The sequence below is a fragment of the Corvus hawaiiensis genome, chromosome 3 (assembly GCF_020740725.1).
Source record: "Corvus hawaiiensis isolate bCorHaw1 chromosome 3, bCorHaw1.pri.cur, whole genome shotgun sequence".
Taxonomy (NCBI): domain Eukaryota; kingdom Metazoa; phylum Chordata; class Aves; order Passeriformes; family Corvidae; genus Corvus; species Corvus hawaiiensis.
Genome location: NC_063215.1, coordinates 108305962 through 108316205, shown reverse-complemented (window position 1 = coordinate 108316205; position 10244 = coordinate 108305962). Strand labels below are relative to the sequence as shown.

Genomic DNA, 10244 nt, shown 5'->3' with positions numbered 1-10244 from the left:
GGAAAAGGGGGAAACATTCAGATGTATCTCTTGCCAAGCCTCACAGAAGAAACTGGCTGCATTGCTGGATATTCTTCGACTTCATGTCCCACAGCGTGTTTTCCCTGCATTTGTTTCTTTCCCAAGGTCTGCAGATTTGGGGGTAAATGGGTGGAAATATCCTCAATCCTGCTGCGGCTCTCTGTGTAGTGGCTGGCCCCTGATGGGTCAGCCTGGGTTGTCTTTAATTTCCCTCTTTCTCAGAGTGAATTTGGGGAAAGACGTTGAGTATCAGATAGTGCAGGGAGACTGAATTCCTCGCTCTTGCTTGCAGGCAGTCCTTCTGTACAGTGCTAACTTTGTGTTTCTCTGCGGACAGAACCTTCTACAGGTGTCCCAAGTGTCAGGGAGAACCCAGGCCTCCTTCCCCCAGCAATGACAGGGAGCATGCTCTGGCCAAGGCCTGCGCTGTGTCTCCCTGCTCCCTGTGCCCCAGTGTCCGCTCTCTTCTTCCCAGGAGCCGCCACGTCCAGGTGCGGAAGTGCGCGGCCCAACTCCTCCTGTCCTTGATGGAGAAAACTGGAGTCACGAAGCTCGCAGGAACGCCCAGGGCTGAGAGGCTGGCGCACGCGGCAGGGACGCTTGCTCAGGACTGTCACGAGGACACAAGGTAATGATCTTCATTTCACCTCCTAAAACAGGAAAACTGTTGGGTGTCTGGCTGTAAAGGGCAAAACCACAAAAGAGTGGAAGCTAAAGGAAATACCAAGTTCCCTCACTGTGTGGATGAGGTTCACAGAGTCACGGAATACGCTGAATTGGAAGGGACCCATCAGGGTCATCGAGTCCAGCTCCTGCCTGTGTGCAGGGCCCCCCAAGAGTCACTCCATGTGCCCGAGAGCATTGTCCAAAGGCTTCTTGAGCTCTGTCAGGCTTGGTGCTGTGACCACTGCCCTGGCTTGTCTGGGGAAATGACTGTGCTGGGGAACGTGAGGTTGTCCCGCAAGAGGGAGCATTGCCAACTTCCTGGGACTTGAATGATTCCTTCCTGAGATCAAAAGAGCCATCAGATGAGCCAGTCAAACAGTTTTGCTTGGCCTTTAGGTGCACAAGACAAAGCCAAAATGTTGGCTAATGTTCATCACTGAAGGATCGCATACATCTATTTCTCATTAACTTAAGACTTTCCTAGAAATATTCCAGGGGTCTTTAGCCAATGTATTCAGTCTTTCTAAACCTCTTCTGCAGATTTCTATAATGCTCTTATCTGTGGCTGAATGACCTCCAAATTGCTTCTTGAAGAAAACTGTGGTTTCCTAGTGGCAAAATCAACCCAAACCACCAAAAAAAATCCCCTTACTTTGAGGATTCAATTCCCATTAATAGCTGCCAAGAATGCATGAGCAACTAGCTGCCCCTGTGCATACATATGGTATAGAATAATCAAAAGCAAGCATGAGGCATTTGGTCCTGGCTTCCCTGCCAGTTAAAGAAAGGCAAATTACTGTGCAATGGCAGCAAGACACTGCTAATAAGCTCTGACTCAAAGCAGAGGTGTTTCGCTTGTTCCCTGGGATCCTTTGATGCCACAGAAGCGCACCCACAGTTTCAGAGTGAGATTGTATTTTTCTGTTGCCCCACGTTCTCCTCTTGCCTCTTGTGTTCAGCTGACAGCACTGTGCAGTGACAAGTGGAGGTAAATCTCTCTCTTTGCTGAGTAGGTAATGCCTTCTCATGCAGGTATGGCAGCTGCTGAGGTTAAGGTATCAGCTTATTCTGTTAACGCTCCTCCTTTGTTTGTTCACCTTCCTTTCTTTCCTTTCCTTTCCTTCCTTTCCTTCCTTTCCTTGCTCTCCTTCCTTCCTTCCTGTTTTAGGCATTTTGGACAGGAGATGGTGAAAATGATGGTGAATCACCAAAAATTTAAAAGGCTTTTGGAACAATCTCTTTCCACCCGTGACCTGGAAGATATTCTAACAAGAATGAAGAAGAAAGTAAGTGCTTGGTAGGAGAAATGTCTCCTTTGTGCAAGTATTGCCACTGCTGATATGACATCAAACATACCTAATCTTATCTCATTCCTTTTCTGCCAAATCAATTTGCTCCTGGGAATGAACTGTTGATCCGTAGCCTGTTCATCTGCAGAGCACAAAGGAACTGATAGTATTAGGGGAAAAGTGGGGTATTGGATATTTTGAATATCGGCCACAAACAGGGAAGGGAAAGAGGAGAAAATGGGTTTACATTTAAGCATAACCCCCCACCCCACTATCCCTACTCTGCCCCCAGTGACGCAATTAAGTGAGAATAGTGCTTCTGGAGATAACAGTCTTTGCAAAAGACACAGGAAGCAGTAGTGCCAAGAAAATTTCCAAATATACAAAAGATGTCCCAGTCAATCCCAATTCCTACAATTACTGTCTGTCTTCTGGGAATACTGCCCTGCTGTCATGCCCTGTGGAGCTGGAAGAAGCTTGGTGAATTCAGCAGCATCCAGTGGAAAATCATTTGTTTGCTTGGGGGTTTTTTAATTCTTTTTACCTACGTTATAGAAGGGAGTGTGCCTTTGTGCAGCAACAGGGAGAGTGAGTGTGGAACCAAATCAACTTCCAACACAATGGGCCAACCTCCAAAGAGTCCAAATTTTTCTGCAGCTTTCTTTAAGAGCATTAGTTCCCTACCAGTTTGCATTATTCCCATTTATGCTCAAGAGGAATGAATTGGGGATTTTAGACTGCTGCTCAGTATGGTAGCAGCCATAACCTGCCTTGGGCTATTGAAAACAAAGAGTTGGCATCACTGAACCTCTGGCCTGTTTCCTTCTGTAAGTTCGGAAAGGTTTGCCCAAGCCTTGGTAGCAGTGATCCTGGTTATAAGTTGTGTTTTAAACAGGTAATTTCCTATTTTACATTCTAAAGATCCATGGGGTTTCTTTATGCCTTTGTAGGGGATGGAAACGCAGAAGGGTGAACAGCCATCTGTCGAGAAGCCTGTGAAGAAGAGGAGCGATGGCTCGAAGAAGCCCCAGGCCACATTGCCTTCTAGTAAACGGTACTGAGCACTTTAGTTAGATGTGACAAAGCACGTGGCAAGCTTTACATGTCTCTTCCTCAGGAAAATCTTTCTGGTGGAGATGACCTGTGCCAGAGATTGTTTCCTTTCCCTACAAATGCTCTATCATAAAAAATGTCTCCTTCTGCATTACGCTGAACACAACTTCTCTGGAAGGGTTTCCGCAAAAAATGGGCGACAAAAAGACACCCATTGGTTGCAGCTCAGAAGATCCAGTGCAGTGGCAAGGACAGTGCTGTGGAGGCTGTGAGAGGGCCATGTCTCCGCTGCCTCACTTGGGACAAGTAAATTCAAGCAGGGTTTTTTCCTCTGAGAGCAGTCTTTTTCAGATGGGTGTTTTGATGAGAAGTCCCAGTCTAGAAGCAAGATGCCATTCCCCAAAATAGCACTTCCCATGCACGTGGTTTGGCCTTCCTGAGTCATGGTTTTCTTACCCTCAGACAGTACCAAGATGAGTAGTAAGTAGCAAGCCAGTTCCTGAGCAACTTTGGTCAACAGGTGTCTCAATGTGGACGTTTTGTCTTGACATTCCTGTCCTTCATACTGTTTGCTTGATGGACAGCATGTTTGGTTTATTTCCCCCTGGGCTGCAATCAGCATTTGAGACAGGAATTTGGTCCTTGCTGTCTCTTCCTGCCAGTGGGAGAGCTACTTGTACCTGTTGTCCTCTGATAACAGAGGGGATTTATTTAGCTCTCTCATGCTCAGCGCTGGCAGGAGAGTGACCACATGCCTCAGTAGCATAGTCAGGATCTTCCCATGCTCATGGAAGGGACAGGCTGATCCAAGAGAGTTGTTCCCAGTGGGTTTGTTAAGCTGTGGATCTAGTCTCTAGGGAAGCAATCATGTGAGCGTAGTGCTGGGATGTCTGGCTTCTGTTTTTATCCCTGTTACGGATTTTCTGGATCCTTCAGATATGCCCCTGTCCATCTGTTCAGATGCATCTGAGCTGCTTTTCCAGATTGTCATGCCTGCTGTAGAGACACTTCTCCAGAGAGATGAGTTTCCTTATTATAAGACACACACCTGCCTTATGATGAGGCATTTAAACTTGGAAGTAGCGTCTCTCTTTCCTCACAAAGCAGTGCGACATGTGTACCTGGGAAGCTGTCTGGAGATAAGTGAGATGCATCTCATCCTTGGTTTTCCTGAGTAAGCACTGGTGAGAATGTTGCTTGCAGATTGTCTCCTGTAATGATTGTCATGAGGTCTCACGTTGTTTTTCAGATCAGGATTTTCTAGCTTGAAATCACATCATTAGGAAACCTCCCCAAGATGTTCTGCTCACAATTAACTGAAGGTATGATCACCAACAGGTCCTCATTTGGTTTTATTCTCCAGGGTGAAGTCTACCTCTGATGGACGCCTCCTACGCCGCCCAAAAGCCCAGGTCACGTTACCTCCGGCTGTGGAAGAAACGGAGCCGCTCCAGAAGCTGTACAATCTCCTGGAAGCCAAGGAGTTTAAGACACGGATGGAAGGAGTGGCACTCCTCCTAGACCTGTGCAAAAGCAGCCCCCAGCTCGTCTCCACTAACACTGTCCAAGTATGTAGGGTGTCTTCATTGTTCCTTTCCTTTAGCTCCTTTCCCAAGCCTGTAGCAGGAAAGTTAATTCAGTGTGTCTTGGCACTACATCCTGGCTGTGTGGGACAGGCTGGTGCCTCTTACCCTGAAATATTTAATTCAGGTCCACGCTTCAGGACAAGTTCTTTCAGTCCAGATGTATTTGTCTGGCAGGTGCCTATTGATGCTGTTCATCAGATGAGGACAGAGTTTTCTGCTGGTGTAACTTCTGCTGTCTCCTACTCCCACTTGGGTTAAGTGAAGGGAATCCAGCCACTGAAAGCGTGGCAATTATTCTCTAGACAAAAAAATGGGTTTGGATGGGGAAGAGAAGTATCAGGCTGGGCTGGTTTAAACCAAGTTTTTTAAAAGGATACTTCCGTAAACTCCGACTTGTCTTGCACAGGCACAACTCTGGCTACTCGTTTCCATCGGCATCCCTAGTCCTCTTGGTAAAGACGGTGCTCACCCTTCTTGGGGGGTCTTTTTTTCTTTTTGGAAAAGGAGGGAAATGGCTAGGGACAGATCTCTTCCTTCTCCTCCCAGTAGCTGCTTTTTCCCTTTGTCCAGAAAATGGTGCCTGATAATGTGGCTGTCAAGGGACTGAACCTGCTCTAATGAGAGCGGTACAGCACATTAAATTTCAGAAGTCTACCTGCTAGGTAGACAATTGGTCTGGATCCTGGAAGAGTTGATCAGAGCCCTGCACTTCTCCAGACACAGGTTCTGAGACAGACGGAACAAAACCTGGATCTCCTCCAGCCATAGTTTTGGCAAAATCATAACTGCCCTCAGAACTTGAGGCAACTGTGTAGAAAAAGGGGCATTGTAAATATCTGGTTGCATACTTCGAAAGCAAAGATACTGTTTTGCATCAATAAATGGGATGAATTTAATGACTGAAATGTGGAGAGAAACACCATAGGAACTATCCTCTCCCCACCCAAACGTTTTCAAAATATATGAAAATCTTTCAACCAGCATGAGGGTGTGCAACCATTCCAGAGAGTGGCCCACAGGAAAATTGTGCAAGCAAGTGCTGACCTGACAGGAAGGATCACTTTCATCTTTTACATTGCTGAGTGCTCACTTCTGCATCCCTTCTTCAAACAAGGACATTTTAATCCAGCTTTCATGTTGTTTGTTCTCTTCACAGATTTTTGATTATTTTGTCCCGAGACTTGGTGATACGCACAAGAAAGTGAAGCAGAAGGCGCTGGATGTGCTGGCTGAAATCATAGGCATCCTGAAAGATGGCTTAAACCCAGTGATCATCTGTTTGGTTGAAGGAATAACAAACAACCTAAACTCAAAGGACCCCGGGGTTTATGCCGCAGCTGTGAAAGCGCTGGAAGAATCCATGGCTCACTTAGGTAAGGCTGAGCCCTGGCATGGACTCTCCTCAACTGTGTCTCTGCCTCTGCGAGTCAAGAGAACGCTGAGTGCCTTGACAGCTGTTGTTGTCTGTGGAAACCTCCAGCTGACATCCACCAGAAGCTGTGCAGGTGCAGTCCTTACGCACCAGTCCCCCACCAGGCTTGAATGTGCATTGGCATTTCCCAAAAGTCCCAGGAGCCCTTGGCTCTGTGCTGCTTGTCTGAAGAGGAAGTGCTGGACTACAGCTTTGCTGGAATTCAGGGCCAAAGGGATTTTTGGAGTTTGCCTGGGCCCCAGTTGACTTCCCAAATGAATAGCTTTGCTGTTGGCATGAAGGGACACCGGCACATCAGAACCTCTGCAGAGCAGCCTCCTGGAAGGCTCCACATTATAGGCATTAGCTTCATTAGGACAGCAGGATCAGTTCTTTACTGCATGCTTGCATGAAGATCATTTGGGACCTCCTTTTTGTATCTCATGCAGGAAAGGAGCTCTTAATAATACCCTGCTACTGAAACCCACACTGGGGTGTAGCTCTGTAGTGGTTCCCAATGAAGCAGATTGCCTGCTTTGTCACTGCCAGCCCTGTGACCCTGTGAGGGACCAAACTTCATCCCACACATGTTCTGTCTCCAGGAAAAGCTTGCCTTGGCTTATTAGAGTGGTAGGACTGGAGGCTTGTAGGCCAATGCAGGCAACAGCAAATTCAAACAAGACCCCCGAAACCGCAACAGATAGGCACAATGAAAACCAAAATACATACGCCGGTCAAGTATTGGGAAATCAGTTCATTTTCCAGTCTCTCTGCCAAGATTTGATTTCACAGATGTTACAGAAACCCACAGGCTACTGAGGCACTGAGCAGTAATAGCTCTTGTATGAGTAACTTGGAGTCTTGTTCCTAGATCCACACAGGTAACCTGACAATTTAAAAACAGCTTATCTGTTGCAGTGGGGATACTGCAACACGCATATATCAAACCAGGAGTCCCGTGGAAAAGAAATATATATGGACAGACAGATTCTTGATAGCTTTTTCAGAGAGATGTTTATTTCTCCAGCCGCATGGCCGGGGCTCTGCTGAGGAACTGTCCCAGTCACGGGACCAAGGGTCCTTCTGCTCGCGCAGGGAACACAAACCAACCAATGGGAAACAAAGGTGACCAGGGGCAGGGAAACCCCGTGTCTGTGCCCTCAGGGCCCCTCTCCCAGGGCTACACGGCAGGGGAGGGACCCCAACACCTCACCCGTTTTATTTTAATAAAAGGAGAATGAAAACAACTGGATAAACATAACAAGAACAGTTTCAAAACAAAACAAGCCACCCTCCTGAGTCTTTAAATGTCCAATCAGATTCTGTGGAACATCTTAGGGCTGACAGAAGGGAGACAGAACTCTGAGCATGCTTTGTGGGGAAACTGAGGCAGGAGAGGGTTTAACTTCTTCCCTCCCCCTTTTCATCCCCCACTCGGCATTGGAAAGGGATTTTTGGGGACACAATTGGCAAAAGCATGGTTTTGTGAGGGAAACCATGGATGAAAAAACGGATTGGGAATACACTGGGGGTAATAGGACATAGGGTAAAAGGGAAAGGTGGGATTAGGAAAGGGAGACTGTAGGGGGGCTTACAATGGAGATATTGTCTAACATGACTACGATTTTTTGCATATATACTGCCTTTTACAGAAACACCATCAGGCCCATTGACCTGCGATGCTTGTAACCCTTTTCTCCCTAGTACAATATTAAATTCCACCACCTCTCCATCTCCCAAGCTTGGGATCCATTTTTCAGGGTTATTCTTTTTAATAGCAGTTCTATGCACGAATATGTCTTGCTGGTTGTCACACCTTGTTATAAAACCATAATTTTGCTTAACATTATACCATTTTACTATCCCTAAGGTCTTAGTTACTATGATCTTTTCGTTTTTCCGAGTGGCTGCTGTTTTCTGTCTCGCTGCGTCTTTGCTCTCTCCTTCGGTCGCTCCCGTGTTGGAATTGTCGGAGCTGCTCGTGCCTGCGCGCTCTTCCCGGGGTCGCGTTCGGGGCTGCGCAGGCCGGGCCGGGAGGCGACGCACTTATCCTTCAGGTGGGAATGGAGGTGTGAATTTTGGAGCCTTCTCACCCTTTTCCATAGGGGAGAGAGAAGATCACTTCTGCAAAGCTCTGGGATGCAAAACCTTTTCACTGCTTACGTGTGATTGAACTCTTGAGGTCCCTGATGTGAAATGTTTAACATAGCTCCTGGTACAGCAGACAACTTTGGATTTAAAATGTGAAAGGAGAGCTTTTCTTTTGGAATTTAAAATCCTCCCAAGTAGGCTGGAAGGAAAGAAGAAAAGGATTCAAAAATCAGCAGGAATTTCCTTTCTTTTACAAAATGTAGTTGCCCCTGCCCTTTCCCTCCCCAGTGTCCTTTCTCTTATGACCTCAGAAGAGAGAGCAGAAATGTGTGTTTCCCTTGTAGATAAAGTATCCCTGATGAAAGAGTTCAGCCACCGCAGGAGTGAACTGAAGGGCCAAGCTCTGCTGGATGTCACGGAGCATCTCGCAGGTATGGCCTCCCCTTCTAAGGCAAGAGGTCTTCCAAGGCAGAATTTACAGGGAATGCCAGTGAATAGACACTAGAGTGGCTCCTCCAAATCAGGAGGTGCTGAGCTTGTCCCTCCTGCCCAATACCCATGGAAGGTGTATTGGGCAGGTTTTCCCTGGCTGCTGCAGAGGTGTGCAGCATCTGAGATGGGGGCGGCACTCGGCCTCGGGGCTGAGCTCTCACTGGGGCATCTCAGAAGCCGCCTCCAGGAAAGGGAGGGGCTAAAAGTTCCCAAGCTGGCTCCTCTCTTGGAAGCTCAGGGACAGCTCTGATCCTTTAGGGAAAACGGTGGCAAATGCTGTTTCAGGGGATCGGTTTGTTTTGTCCTCACAGAATTCTTGCTTTGCTCTTGGAAAGTTTTGAGGCGGAAGCCTGCAGTGCCTGGGGGTCACCGTTTGGTCCAAACTCAGCACACATGTTAGAGGCACGGATTTTGTGCAAGGCAGCCTTTGGGGGCAGAGGGGCAGAAGCAGAGTGCTGAGGCTCCCTGCCTGTGCTGTGGAAGTGCCATTGGACTGAGCATTTCAGGGTGTGCAGTCAGGGTCTTCCTATGTCAGCGCTGCCCAAAATGCTCCAAATGCAGCTGAAAATTGATTGCTCAGAGGAGCTTGCTATGTCAGCAATAGCCAAGGGATGGGAAAATGATAACCTCAATATATACTAGAGAAGACAGTGTATAGCCTTGCTTTATTTATAGCCTTGCTTTAGCTGGGGCTAAATCCACTGCTAATTATGCCAGGTCACAAAAACGGAGTCATCCTTTTTATTAGAAATCTCTCAATTACCTCTCTAAAGTGCCTTTCAAACCTTCAGCAGTGGGTTTAGACAACTTCTAAATGGAAATAAACAGCAATTTGACATTTTGGTCATTCATCATGCTGGAAACAGATTGTGGAATGATTTAGTAAAGGTGTGAAGTCTGCCACAGGTACAAGGCTCGGATCTGGAGAAATTAGTCCTGAGGGCTTGGTGGTTCTGTTTTGGGGATGTTCAGCTGCTTTGCCCATTTCTGGATCATGGGGCTCTCTCTGTTATTTCACTGATCTTAGCCAGAGAGACTCCCAAAATCACAACTCGAGGTAGATCCTTGTTTGCATTAAGGCTGGTGGTTAAGAAGTTTGTGTCTCTCTTCCGGCAGCGCTTGTGGCATGGGTTTATCCCAGGAGCCCCGAAGTCGTCCAGCGCTACGCCCTGCCCGTGCTCTGGTCCTTCCTGGGGAACAAGGCGCTGCCTGTCCGAAGCGCCAATGTCCGCACTGTGGTCACCAAGCTTGCCTGCGCCCTCTACAAGGTGATGGGCGCCAAGCTGAGGAAGCATGCTGCCAGCCAGCCTCCGCATGTGCGGGAAAACCTCTCCGACATTTTGAGCTGGTGAAGGCTCAGTGACCTGCAGAGAGATGACAAAGTGCTGAGTTGGACACCTCCGGACGTGACTTCTTAGCTGTGCCAAAAAGGACAGAATGCAAAGGAAGGGTGTGCACCTGCCCCCGCTCTCTCCACCCCCCTTCCTAGTCGTGGCATGGGGTGCCTGAAGCAACTTCCAAGTGAGGACAAGGTGAAGGCTGAGCATGGCTCAGCCTCACAAAGAGGTAAGGCGGGAGCTGGGCCGCTCTCGGGCGGGAGGAAGGCTCTTGTGCCAGCCTAGAGAGCCTGGGCAC

The 10244-nt window shown here is 47.9% G+C and overlaps 1 protein-coding gene across 1 annotated transcript; it reads left to right on the top strand.

Moving 5' to 3' along the window:
* The first annotated feature begins 2997 nt into the window (after nucleotides 1-2997).
* On the top strand, nucleotides 2998-9961 carry LOC125322375 (TOG array regulator of axonemal microtubules protein 2-like). Its single transcript, XM_048296030.1, has 4 exons — nucleotides 2998-3030; nucleotides 4393-4597; nucleotides 5772-5988; nucleotides 9726-9961. Exons 2-4 carry the CDS (start codon nucleotides 4526-4528, stop codon nucleotides 9959-9961), a joined length of 525 nt encoding a protein of 174 aa, XP_048151987.1. The 5' UTR covers nucleotides 2998-3030; nucleotides 4393-4525.
* The last annotated feature ends 283 nt before the right edge of the window (nucleotides 9962-10244 follow it).